Source organism: Anolis carolinensis, chromosome 1 (genome assembly GCF_035594765.1).
Source record: "Anolis carolinensis isolate JA03-04 chromosome 1, rAnoCar3.1.pri, whole genome shotgun sequence".
Taxonomy (NCBI): Eukaryota; Metazoa; Chordata; class Lepidosauria; order Squamata; family Dactyloidae; genus Anolis; species Anolis carolinensis.
This window is the reverse complement of record NC_085841.1, coordinates 331969180-331983289: the sequence shown is the minus strand read 5'-3', so window position 1 is coordinate 331983289 and position 14110 is coordinate 331969180. Positions and strand designations below refer to the sequence as shown.

The 14110-nt window shown below is 41.1% G+C and overlaps 1 protein-coding gene across 2 annotated transcripts in view; it reads left to right on the top strand.

Annotated features, from left to right (window-relative positions):
• The first annotated feature begins 954 nt into the window (after positions 1 to 954).
• Positions 955 to 14110, top strand: part of sptlc2 (serine palmitoyltransferase long chain base subunit 2) — an 85070-nt gene continuing 71914 nt past the window's right edge. Inside the window, exon 1 of one of the 2 annotated variants that reach the window (XM_062968351.1) lies at positions 955 to 1174. In XM_062968351.1, the coding sequence (XP_062824421.1) occupies positions 1067 to 1174 (108 nt within the window). In that variant the 5' untranslated portion in view covers positions 955 to 1066. Of the gene's footprint in view, positions 1175 to 13094; positions 13212 to 14110 lie in introns of those variants that run through there. The other variant, XM_062968352.1, reaches the window with a different exon arrangement.

Genomic DNA, 14110 nt, shown 5'->3' with positions numbered 1-14110 from the left:
TGTTTCACCCAGATCTATGGAAGGCCACCTCAGAGGTTGTGAAGATTGTTGGAAACTAGACAAGTGGGGTTTATATATATCTGTGGAAAGTCCAGGGTGTGAGAAAGAATTCTTGTCTAGTTGAGGCAGATGTGAATGTTGCAATGGGTGGGCTTGATTAGCATTGAATAGCCTTGCAGCTTCAAAGCCTGGCTGCTTCCTGCCTGGGGGAATCCTTTGTAAGCCGCATCGAGTCCTTCGGGAGATGCTAGCGGGGTACAAATAAAGTTTAATAATAATAATAATAATAATAATAATTGGCAGGTGTTAGCTGGCCCTGATTGTTTATTGTTTGGAATTCTCCCGTTTTCAGAGTGTGATTCATTATTTACTGTCCTGATTTTAGAGATTTTTTAAAATATTGGTAGCCAGATTTTGTTCATTTTTATGGTTTCCCCCTTTCTGTTGAAATTGTCCACATGCTTGTGGATTTCAATGGCTTCTCTGTGTAGTCTTGACATGGTCCAGCATTTCTGTGTTCTCAAATAAGATGCTGTGTCCTTGATTTGAATCTACTGGGAGGAGGCTGATAGCCATACAGAGGGTGGCTTTCACCGTGCTCAACAATTGGCAGCGACATCCGTCATGATATCCCAAGTATGGGCTAACCTCGGCCCTCCGGGTGTTTTGGACTTCAACTCCCACAATTCCTAACAGCCTGCCGGCTGTTAGGAATTGTGGGAGTTGAAGTCCAAAACACCCGGAGGGCCGAGGTTCGCGCATGCCAGCAATATCCTCTCTCCCTCTCTCTATCCCCCTCCCTCCCCATATAAAAGAACGGGCGCTCAGCTTGCAAAGATCCGCCAATCGGAGGCCGCAACGTCACCGTGGGGGCGGAGACAGAGCCAAACTGCCATGCACGGGGACGTCTCCGCCCCCTACGGTGACGTCGCGGCCTCCGATTGGCGGGCGTCCCCGGCTGAGCTTCCGGTGCGATAGAGCGGCGCAGTGACGGGCGGGGGGTTGGTTGGTTTCTAAGGCTGCTGCTGCCGCCGCCTCTATTTCTCTCGCCGTCCGAGCCGGCAAAATGGTGCGCGCGCCTGAGAAGCTGGCTGGGCCGCCACGGGCCAACGGCTGCAGCCTTCCCGGCCACAAGAACGGCTTCGTACGCAGCGCCTCCGAACCCCACAGCCAGGTGAGTGAGGAGGGCAGGCGAGCGCTGCCAGGAAACCCCGCCGGCCGCGCCCCTGAGGGAAGGCCTGCTTTTCCGGCTCGCTCCCCTCTTTCCCTGAGGCGGCGCCGCCGCCGTCGTCTTCCGGAGGCAGCCACGGAGGGTGAGGGCCGGGTGGCAACCCTGTGCTTGCTTCCTCCTCTCAGAACCATATTGGAGGAAGATGCCACGAGGGGCCTCCAGGCCAACCCCATTCCCTTTCCTTATTTCCCTCAAAAGATAGAGTTTTGGAATGATTTCTTTCAGGCTGATGAGTAAAATAGTCAAAATACGTTACCGTCACTGAAAGTTCAACCCAACCCCATTTCCTCCTAAATCTTTGAATTATGGAATGATGGAGAGAAGTTGCTTTCAATACGTTAGACCAGGCATGGGCAAACTTGGGCCCTCCAGGTGTTTTGGACTTCAACTTCCACCCTTCTTGACAGCCTCAGGCCCCTCAGCTTAAGCGGCTGAGGGGGGAAAGGAAAAGGCCTGAAGCTGTGAGGAAGGGTGGGAGTTGAAGTCCAAAACATCTGGAGGGCCCAAGTTTGCCCATGCCTGGGCTAGGCAATATATTTTTTGAGTCAGGGTTAGCCCCACTTACGATTGGAAGAGCCATCCACTCCAACCCGTTTCCTTCCCCAAACTTTTTTTTTTTACCCCCCAGAGAAATTGAGGAAACATTGAATTGTATTATGGAATAATGTATTTTTAAATTATGGATTTTAAAAAATTGTGTCAGAAGTGACTTGAGAACATACTACAAGTTACTTCTGGTGTGAAATAATTGGCCGTCTACAGAGACGTTGCCCAGGAGACTCCTGGATGTGTTGCTGGGAGGCTTCTCTCATGTCCTCGCAAGCTAGAGGTGACAGACGGGAGCTCATCCCATCTTGCGGATTCAAACCGGCAACCTTCAGGTCAGCAGTCCAGCTGGCAGAAAGGTTTGACCCGTTGCACCACTGCAGCTCCTTAAATGTTAAGATGGTTTTATTAAGAGGCTTATTGAAAAAAAGGACCACGAACAGTTATCTAGTCCAATCCCATTTCCTTCCCCAAACTTTATTTTTCCCCTTAGAGAAATTGAGGAAATATTGAATTGTATTAAGGAATAATATATTTTGAAATGATGGATAAGATGTTTTTATTAAGAAGCATTGAAAAAAGGACTGAAAAGCCATCCAGTCCAACCATATTTCCTTCCCCAAAATGTATTTTCCCTCCTAGAGAAACTGAGGGAATATTGAATTGTATTATGGAATAATGTGTTTTGAAAATGATGGATAAGATGTTTTAATTAAGAGACTTACTGAAAAAAAGGACCATGAAGAACCATCCAGTCCAACCTTGCCCCCCCCCCCCCCCCCAAGAAATTGAGGAACATTGAATGATAGAAAAAAGTATTTTGGAATGATGAATAAGATGTTTAAAATAGTTTTGAGGAGACAACAAGGGGCAGCAGCCCAACCCCATTTCCCTCTGAAAACCTTAATTTTATAGAAAAAAATTGAATTATGGAATTTTTTATTTCAGAATGTGGGGTGTTAGAAAAGATGCTTGAGATAAGGGTCTTTATGTCCAACCCCATTCATCTCATAAAACATTAATTTGCTGGAAATGTTGAAGAACACTGAATTATGGAATATTTTCTTTCAAAAAATAAATAAAATGTTTATTACAGTAGAGTCTTACTTATCCAAGCCTCGCTTATCCAAGCTTCTGGATTATCCAAGCCATTTTTGTAGTCAATGTTTCCAATATATCATAATATTTTGGTGCTAAATTCGTAAATACAGTAATTACAACATAACATTATTGCGTATTGAACTACTTTTTCATCAAATTTTTTGTATAACATGATGTTTTGTTGCTTAATTTGTAAAATCATAACCTAATTTGATGTTTAATAGGCTTTTCCTTAATCCCTCCTTATTATCCAAGATATTCGCTTATCCAAGCTTCTGCCGGCCCGTTTAGCTTGGATAAGTGAGACTTTACTGTATTTAAATTTTAAACCACTGGAGTAATGAACACAAGTACTTAAGGCATTGCTCTTAAGTGATTTAAGACAGATGACATTTGAATCATTGGCTGGAGATTAGCAAGGCCTTCATTACTAACAAGAGCAACAACTAAAAACTCTTTCACCTCCTGAGAAAGAATATTAGGGGGATTAATCAGGGCCAGTATCCTACATTGTGCTTATCTAATGTAAATCTACATGGTACCTAGTGGTTGCACTAAAGTACTCCTCCATGGAATACGAATACAAGTTGAGCATCTCTTTTATCTAGAATTTCCAAATACAGAATACTTCAAAATCTGAAATTGTCCACTTGGGTAGCTGAAATAGTGACACTTTTGCTTTTTAAATGACTCAATGTAGACAAGCTTTATTTCATGTACAAAATTGTCGAAATATTATATACAGTATATATGAAGCATGAATAAATGTTGTGTTTAGACTTGGGGCCTATCTCCAAGATCTCTCATTATGTATGTATGTACAAATACAGATTTTCAAAATCAGAAAGAAATATGAAATTCTTTTGAACAGAGACTGGATGGCCATCTGTCAGGGGTCCTCTGTGCTTTTCCTGCATAGCAGGCAGTTGGACTGGATGGCCCATGTGGTCTTTTCCAACTCTATTATTCTATGATCACAGGGGGCCATCCAGTCCAAAACCATATCCCTCCCAAAATCTTAATTTTATAGAAAAGTTGAAAAAAAATAAATTATGAAATAATGAATTTCAAAATTATACCTAAGATGCTTAAGAAGTTGGAAAAGACCTCAAAGGGCATCCAGTCTACTCCTATTTTCCCAGAAAAAAATAAAGCACCCTGGAATATGGAAAAATAGAATCAGAATAGCAGAAGCATAGACTGGAAGTTTACAGTAAAATTAATGCAGTTTGACAGCGCTTGAACTGCCATTGCTTGATGCCATAGAATTCTGGCAATTATAGTTTGGCGAGGCATAGAGGATTAAAGACATTATAAAAATACAGGTTTCAGGATTCTATATCATTCAGCCGTTGCAGTTAAAATGGAGCCCAGAATCATATTAGTGGAAGAGACTACAAGGGCCTCTCAGTCCAATCCCATTTTCCCACCAGAAAAATCGAAGAATATTGGATCAGAATGAGAAGCATAGAAGCATAGAGTTGGAAGAGACTGCCATGGCCATCTCGTCCAACCCCATTTCCCTCTCTTCCAAAACCTTATATTTCCACAGAAATTGGAATCCTAGGGTTAGAAGGGCCATTCAATCCAATCTCCTACCATGCAGGAACACACAATCAAAGCACTCCTGACAGATGGCCATCCAGTCTCTGCTTAAAAACCTCCAAAGAAAGAAACTACACCACACTCCAAGGAGGCAGCATATTCCACTGTCAAACAGCTCTTACTGTCAGGGAGTTCTTCCTAATGTTGAAGTAAAGTATCCTTTTATACAATACTAGCTGTGCCCGGCCACGCGTTGCTGTGGGTTTTTTTTAGTGGTGTTGGTTAATGTACATTAGGTTTTATTTTTGTTGTGATCCTGTCCCTCTTATAGTGACAATTAGTAGTAGTTGTTGAAATGTGTTACATGTGTTTTTTGAAGTGTGTTTTTTATGTTGATTAACGTCAGGGGAAACCTTTACCTTTTTAATTTATAGTTGTAGTATATTGTTTCCTGTTTAGTTGTGTGTGCTGGTGGTAAGCGTGATGGGGTAATGTGTTGTGAGGTTTAAAGGGGTGGGTATTTATTGTTGTTATTATTATTATTACTATTGGGAATGGGGATGGGGTGTGGGGTCCTTTGTTGTTGTTGTTGTTGTTATTTCAGAGTGGGAAGTGATTGTAAGGGTAGGAAGGGACGATGCGATCCGTGGTGGCAGATGGGCATGTAACCAACAGATAGTATAGAGTGGGAAGGGAACTCCAAAGTGATGCGATCCCTCCCGTAAGATGGCCATGTAACCCACAGATAGTATAGAGTGGGAAGGGAACCCCAAAGGTCATGCAGTTGGGCGCCATTCTGCTATAACGGACAGAATGAAAGCCCTCCCGAGAGAGGTCCGTCTGGCCCATGGTTTGCACAGGGCCAGAGGCTGCGTTTACTGGCAGGGCCATCCTCAGTGGTGGCAGCAAGGGCCCTAAGAGGCTACTCTTGGTTGTTTATTTATTTATTTATTTATTTAAAGGCCCCGGTGGGAGCCTCTGCAGCCTGCCCCGTTGCCGGGGAAGGCCGCAGCAGCAAGGCCGGGGAGGGGGAAGGGTCCGGAGCTCTGAAAGTTCAGGCAGTTGTAAGGCCGCGGAGGGGGTGGGGTCCAGAGCTTCAGCAGCCTCTGCGGAGCTTGAGGGGCAACCCAAAGGTCCCGATGGGAGCCTGGTGCAGCTGCAAGGCCGCGGAGGGGGAGGGGCCCAGAGCTCCCAGAGCCTCCGCGGTGCTGGGTCCCCACAGAAGGGGGGCTGAGAGAGGGAGCAAGTTGATCCTGGGCAGCCATGCTGCCCCAAGAAATACCTTGACATCCCCACATTAGACTGCAGTTCGTCTCGCTCCTACTGCCGCTGAGGGGATTGGAGGATGGGTAGTTCAGCCTCATGAGGCGGATGTGTGCTTTCTCCTGCCGCGTTTTTGCCTCTTTGCCTGGGGAGTCCCTGGCTTTGGCAGTGGAGGTGGGGAGAGAGTTGTGTGCGTGTGGCAAGGGTTCGGAGGATTGTGTTAGTGCGCATGCGCATATGGCCTGTTGCGGGTTTTGGCCTTTTTTGGGTGTTGTGATTGTGTTTTTTGTGTAATTGTGTTGTATCGTACTTGACGCGGGGATGATGGATTGTGTTGTAAATTTTCGAGTTTGGGGGGTTTTGGGTTTTGCTGTTTCTTGTGTCGCTGCCATGCGAAAAGCCTTTTCTATATACAGAAGATGAATCCATTTCTTGATGTCAGTGTAGTAACATTGTATATTTATAGCACTTTTATACCTCTTGAATTGCAGTGGCTCAATGCTATGGAATTCTGGGAGATGTAGTTTGTTGTGGAACCGGAACTCTTCCACAGAAGGCTAAATATCCCTCAAAACTACATCCCTAGTTTCTGGAGCAGCAGAAAACAAGCTTACTCCCTCCTCAATATGGCAACCTTTCAGATATTTAAACATGATTATCATGTCCTCTCTTAACCTCTTCTCTAAATTAAACACTTTTTACAGTTGTTTTTCTCTGGTCACGTTCAAGTTTGTTAATACCATTCTTGAACTGTGGTGTCCAGAACTTGGCACAGGATTCTTGGTGAGGTCTGACCAGAGTAGAGCAGAGTGGGATATTACTTCCCTTGATGTAAACAATATTCTTCTATTGCTACAAGTTAGAATTGCATAGACTTTTTATCTGCAGAATCATACTGTTCTTTTTTTTTCCTGGTGAGGGTCAGGAAACTAACAGGGTCTTGGTGGCCATTTCTCTATTTCCGAGGAGTAGTAGCGAAAAATGAGGTGCGGAGGGACTTCACTTAATGTGGACTCTTAATCAAGAATTATCCGGGATTTGCCCCACTGTTTTACCAGCCTTGTTCTTCGCATTTCAAGAAGCAAATGGAAATAGAGGAGGCTTCTTTTCAACACAATCACTAGTAGTTGTATTTGTCACTTTAAAGAAGAATTGGCTTGTTTTCCAATTTATGTATTCTAATCAATGAAATGAGAAGAATGGAGATGAAGGCAAGTTGCTGTTGTTTTCAGGGTGCATCTTCACTGAAGAATTAATGCAGTTGACACCACTTTAAAGGCTACAGCTCATGTTATGGAATCCTGGGATCCTGAGACAACAGCCCTTTTTGGCAGAAAAGGCTAAAGACCTTGTAAAACTACAAATCCCATGATTCCATAGCATTGAACTATGGCAGTTAAAGTGGTGTCAAATTTATTTAATTTTACACTGTAGATGGACCTTCAGTTGTGGGAATGGGCAGTAAGAAATACTGATGAAACATACTCAGATCTTGACAAAGTTTAAGTAGGATTCATTGATTGTGTTTCAGTTATGTGTGAAGAGATTTGAATACCATAGATTTCTGTTGGAGCATCTGGCTATGCCTGGGGAAGTGTATTTTAGACCTCCAGAATGATTTTGTGGTTAAATTCACCTTGAAGTTGAGCGTAGAATCATTCTGGATGTTTACAAAGAACACATCTCTGGACATGACTGAGTTATGCTGTTGGCTGGAAATCTAAGACAGTGTTCATTTATGATAAGAAAAATAGACTTACAAATTATACTTAAAAATTGTATTACATGAACACTCCTAGAACGGATTCCTTGAATAGTATACAGGCCTACTGTATGTTTTATTTTACTGTCAATCACAACATTGTCATGCTAAAGCCCTGATTATTTTCATTATATAACTAGCATGATTTGTGTCTCGGTTGTGTAATTTTCAACTTGGCATATTATGTGCACACCTATATAGACCAGTAATGCATTGAGCTTCTAGGAAAGATTACAGTTTGACTCATTTTACAGTAAAGGTAAGACTATTTAGATTTTACAAGGTGTGATGTATAATGCACACCTGTAAATTCTGTTGAAACATAAACTATAGTTGTACTAAAAAGTTCTCAAGATGTGTTGCCCATTTTTGACAAATGTCAAAATATTAATATATTTACCCCATTTATATGCTATTTCCCTTTTTTATTTCTTCCAAAAATACACGTTATTTATTTATTTAATTTATATACCACTCTCCTTCTTTATTATTAAAATAATAAAGTTAATTGTAATATTAAAGTGCCTGTTAAAATATTAAATACTTATTGTATTAGATAGTTTTAACAAGAAGTTAAACTTAAGAAGTAAATGTTTAAAAGTCCATAACACGTATCTGAAAACCACTAACAGGCCATCAATTGCTGATGGCCTGTATGAATAGAGAAGTCTTTGCCTGCCAGTTCCTTATCAGCTACTTTTCCTCCAGAGCTATAAGTTGTACATTTTTATTTAGAAGTTAACACCCAAAGGGCAGGTCCTATCAACACTTACTAGGGCAGCTATGTTCTTTTATTGTGTTGAGGTTTAGTTTATTGTAGAAATGTCTTTACGTAAGTGGTATATACCTCTGTTGCATAGTGATGTTAGCTAAAAAAAAGGAATGCCTTCCATCCTTGGCTTTTGTTTTTGAAGACTGGTGAGTGTGTGGTACCTTAAGTATTCAGAATTTTGGCATGTATTTTATATGCTGAACTGTCTATTTAGGTGCAGTTTCTGCCCCTAAGTTCTAGCAAAGCTGTATTTAAAAGGCTAATTTATTACTAGGATTCCTGGTCAAACCAGATTTTTTGCATAGGCAATCTTTCATATACAGTATCCTCTTTGAATGGTATAAAGAGCTTTATTAAATATAGGTGGAGCATCCCTTATCTAGAATTTCAAACTCTAAAACACTTCAAAAATGTCCAGATGCAGGGTTGAGAAAGTGAAATTTTTCCTTTCTGATGGTTCATTGTATATAAACATTCTTTCACACACAAGATCATTAACATTTATGTAATATTAAAATATGTATGTATATGCAAACACAGGTATTCTGAAATACATCTGGTCCGAAGCATTTTAAATGAGGGATACTCAACCTCTATAACTGAATGAAAGTCTCTGTTAAAAGAAAGGGGAAGTCTGCTGTGTTTCGACTACTACACTTCCCGTTTCCAGCAGTTTACAGATGACTTATTTATATTTCCTTGTGTTTTGTGTGCACACTTCCCGTATATACTCGAGTATAAGCCGAGGTTTTCAGCTCTTTAGGACTGAAAAAGCCCCACTCGGCTTATTTATTTATTTATTTCCATCATTTCTATCCCGCCCTTCTCACCCGAAGTGACTCAGGGCAGCTTACAAAACTGGCAGAATTAAATGTCAATATACAACAATACAAAAGAATAAAACATAAGCAATTAAAAACAGATTTAAAATAATACAAAATACTTGAGCCATTCATCCACAAAACCTTATACATAAACCTTAGTCCAGACCAAGTTGAAGCCAACAAAACTTATTCTTTGAACGCTTGTTCGTATAGCCAGGTCTTCACTTTCTTTCTGAAACTCAAAAGGGATGGAGCCTGCCGGATGTCACTAGGGAGGGAGTTCCACAGCTGAGGAGCCACCACTGAGAAAGCCGTGTCTCTCGTCCCCGCCAGCCGCATCTGTGAGGCTGGCGGGACCAAGAGCAGGGCCTCCCCTGAAGATCTTAAATTACGTAGTAGGTCATAGTGGGAGACACATTCAAATAAGTAAGCTGGGCCGGAACCATTTAGAGCTTTATAGGCTAAAGCCAGCACTTTGAATCGTGCTCGGTAGCTAATCGGCAGCCAGTGGAGCTAACGTAACAGAGGAGTAGTGCGCGCCCTGTACGCTGCTCCGGTTAACAACCTGGCTGCCTCCCATTGTACTAATTGAAGCTTCCGAACAGTCTTCAAAGGCAGCCCCAGTCTCAACGATGAGTCTAAGATCACCCCCAGACTGCGAACCTGCACCTTCAGGGGTAGTGTGACCCCATCCAGCACAGGCTGTAACCCTATGGCCTGTTCAGCCTTCCGACTGACCAGGAAGACCTCTGTCTTGTCTGGATTCAGTTTCAGTTTGTTGGCCCTCCTCCAGTCTGACACAGCTGCCAAGCACCGGTTCAGGACCTTGACAGCCTCCTTAGTGACAGGTGGGAAGGAGTGACAGAGTTGGACATCATCTGCATAGAGATAACATCGCACTCCGAAACTCCTGATGATCTCTCTCAGCGGCTTCATGTAAATATTAAACAACATGGGGGACAGTACAGAACCCTGCGGGACCCCACAAGTCAACGGTTGTGGGGCCGAGCAGGAGTCCCCCAGTGATACCATCTGGGACCGACCCTCCAGGAATGAGTGGAGCCACTGCAAAGCAGTACCTCCAAGCCCCATCCCTGCGTAACATCCCAGAAGGATACTGTGGTCAACAGTATAGAAGGCCGCTGTGAGGTCCAGCAGAGCCAGCAGGGACACATTCCCCCTTTCCAGCTCCTGGCGAAGATCATCGACTTCTCAGTACCAAGCCCCAGCCTAAAGCCAGACTGGGCCGGATCTAGAAAATCAGTGTCCTCCAAGAATGCCTGGAGTTGTGAGGCAACCACACGTTCCACGACTTTTCCCAGAAAGGGGAGATTGGAAATATGCCGAAAGTTACCGAATTGAGTGGGGTCTAGAGATGGCTTCTTCAACAACGGTTTGATCACAGCCATTTTTAGGCTCGCTGGAAACTTGCCTTCCCGGAGGGCTTATACTCGGGTGAGGGTCCTGGTTGGCTTATATTCGAGTCGGCCTATACTTGAGTATATATGGTACATTTATTATTTTTCTCTATTATAATTGGCATTATTACATTTATTATTTTACTCTATTATTATTATTACATTTATTATTTTATTCTGTTTACTACATTTATTATTTTACTCTTAATATTTTTACTATTACATTAATTTTACTCTATTTTTATTATTAATACATGTATTATTTCACTCTGATATGATTATTGTTACATTTATTATTTTACTGTATTTTTACATTTATTATTTTACTGTATTTATTAGTATTATTACCTTTATTATTTTACTCTATTATTATTAAAAGGATATATAAGCATATTTACATTGAAGAAGATGAGACTAATGATTTAACCAGAGTTGGACAGTTTTATCTTAAATTATGGTTTTATGTTAATATTTAAAAATATTTAACCTGCTGATGCCTCAATTAATGTAATTTTATTAGTATCTATTTTTATTTCTGAAATTTACCACTCTCGACTTATACTTGAGTCAATGTTTTCCCAGTTTTTTATGGTAAAATTATGTGCCTTGGCTTATATTCGGGTCGACTTATACTCGAGTATATACGGTATATAAAGATAAGCATCTTGGGATTTATTTGGTGAGATTTAATTTTGAAAACCAATGCACAGGGTCATGCTGTAGAACACAGTATTTGCTTTAAAACATTAACTGCATTGGTTGTCATTTGTAGTAGAACGGTAGAATATATTTTTCATTAATAAATAGCTGATTACAGAAGTTCTTCTGTTATACTTGATGTAATATTATAATTTTTTAAATAATAAGCTGATTAATCCCGAAGAACTGATACCATTTTATTAAAACAGCTCTGTCTGAACTTGTGGATCCCCAGATGTTTTGGCCTTCAACTCCCAGAAATCCTAACAGCTGGTAAACTGGCTGTTGTAAGCGGAAATACCTGGAGACCCACAGGTTGAGAACCACTGGTTCTGTGATGCTTGTGTGAGAGCTTGTGAAACTCTTGTGAAAGGCAGAGTAATGTTCTATTCCTGTCCTTTTTTCTTCTGTTTTACTCATCTGCGAACCCTTCAATTGATATGCCACAGTAAAAATCCTCTGAAAGTGTTAGAATCTACTAACCTGAAGGTGTAAGCTTTTCAAAAAAAAACCCAAAGCAAGTTTTCATCCCTCCCCCTCCCAAAAAACTTTAGTCTGGAATCCCTTGTGGTTGTGTACCATAAAATTGTTCTCCTTTTATGGTGAATTTTATCACAACTTTTTCATTACAAGATTTTCTTCAGAGCTTCAACCCTTCACATACATATTAAAATCATATGTCACTGTTAATTTCAGTTAGAATTATATCCTGATAAGGATGTTGTGGTCCATGACATCTTAATCCTTGTAGGATCTGTAGTCTTTGGAAACTATATATGTTTCAAATATTTACATGAATATGGATACATAATGTTTTTGAGAAATAATTAAAGCAGGTATCTAGGATAATTTGCAGTGTTGCTTTCCATAGTACAAAAGTTATGTATGTAGTTACGGCTGATATAACAAAGTAGCTGAGCATTATTCCTTTGGCAGAAAATTCCATATTACAGGCAACAAAAGAAAATCAGGAACAAGTTTCAGGAAACAATTAGTTCAAAACTAATGACAGGCAGATGTGAAATAGAACAGTCAGGTCATGTAAACCTTATATAAGCCATCAAAAAACATTTTGAACCTTCTTGAAGGCTTCTTCAGAAAAAATATCCAAGGATGACATTTTCTTCACCTCCCATTTTTCCAAACTCCTGCTTGTTCCACATGATTAGATAATTTTCAGTTTTATGCAGACTGAAAATGTAGACTGGATCCTTGGAGAGATGAGAGCTACCACATTATTGCTCTCCCTGATTTATGAAAGTAGACAGATTGGGACTAGCAGAGTAGGTAGAGGGAGTGGTGAATGCCTCATTACGGTAAAGCATTCAAGACCATTGCCTGCAATTCTCCTTCTGCTAACATCAAGATAAAAGTTGCTGCATTCTTTATCAGTTGCACTTCCCAAATAGTTTTAAGGACAGGACTGCATTGCATATTATAGAGGTCTATCCAAGCAGTTACTTAATTTTGCTGATTGGCAGATTCCAGTGTAATATGTGGGCTATTACAGCAGCAATGAAGTTGTGAATTTCAGAAACAAAATGCCTTCTGTGAATATGCTGAGTGCTGAAAATAGTTCTCTCTGCTTCCGCAGAGTTCCTTGACAGTTTGACTGGCTGATGTTTATCTTTGTCATTGTACCATGAAATTCAGTGTGAATTTCAGTATGACTAACAAAGTAAAAGCAATTCATACACTACAAGATTGTACAAACTGGAGTGCAACAAAGTAATAGTTAAAAAAATAGTTTGGCTATAATCTGGTACATTTTCCATTTAAATCATGTGACAAATAAAATAGTCAGGTAATTTAAAATTTGGGTTGCTATTACTCTAAGCATTCAATTCAGGTTAACATCTAGCGTAATAATGGTTTCCCTACATATGATTCTGTTTCCAAGCACAAAGTGCTGATTATGATGTAATATAGCTCTATGTTTGGATCCGGACTATCTGAAGGTACCCCCTATGTAAGCCTGTCTGAATGCTAAGGTTTCTCCTGGTCTTATCACCATCATAGATGCGCAGACTGCTTCAGTCACTATCCCCAGGTCTGTGGACCATCATCTCATGGCAATCTAGGTTTTCCACTTCTCTGGTTTTTTATTTAGACAGTTCTTTAGTTGTAATCTGGCTGTCACAGAAGAGTCCTTCAATGAGATGTGTTACCTTTATTAACGTGTTTTTAATCTGTTCTAAATCAGTGTTTCTAATAAGCTTACTTATGTGCATATGTTACATTTGTATTAGAAATTGTTTTAGTTATTGTATATATTTATGTATAAGTCTAGAAATTTTAATCAACAATTGACCACAAAAAACTGGGTCAAATTATCCACAGATCAATGTCAGTATTTTATCCATGCATTTGCAAAACTAAAGAACCACCCCCTTCTCTGAGTAGAGTGATGAAAGATGCAAGCTTAGTCCATACCAGGAGATTATCTATTATCTGTGGTGCGGTACCACTTCTCACCTCTTTTAACACCAAGGCAGAAAAATGAGGCAGCCAGAGGCAGCTGATACCCTCAGGCAGCACTGGTGCTCCCCCCTTCAAGGATTTACCCTCAGTTTATCCACTGGCCATACCAAAACCTGCCTGCAACTTATACATACGGTTTACTTATGCAGACCTCATGTGTGTGTGTGTGCACGCGTGTGTGTGTATGTACAGTAGAACCCCGCTTAACCAAGCTCCACTAATCTGAGCGTCTGTATTATCCAAGGCACCGGAGGAAGTTCCAATGCAAGATTTCTTCCCCCCATGCCTTCCTTGTTTACCTTTGAGGAGCTCAAAGGCTCCCACCAGCTCCTCTTAGGCGGCGGACAGCAAGGCAGGCTCCGTGCAGAAGAGGGCACGGAGCTGCAAGGAGGCCTGAGAGGAAGCCACTGCTGCCATCGCCGCTGTGCGGAGGGAGCTCAAGAGAGGGAGAGGGAGGAGGACTCTTCT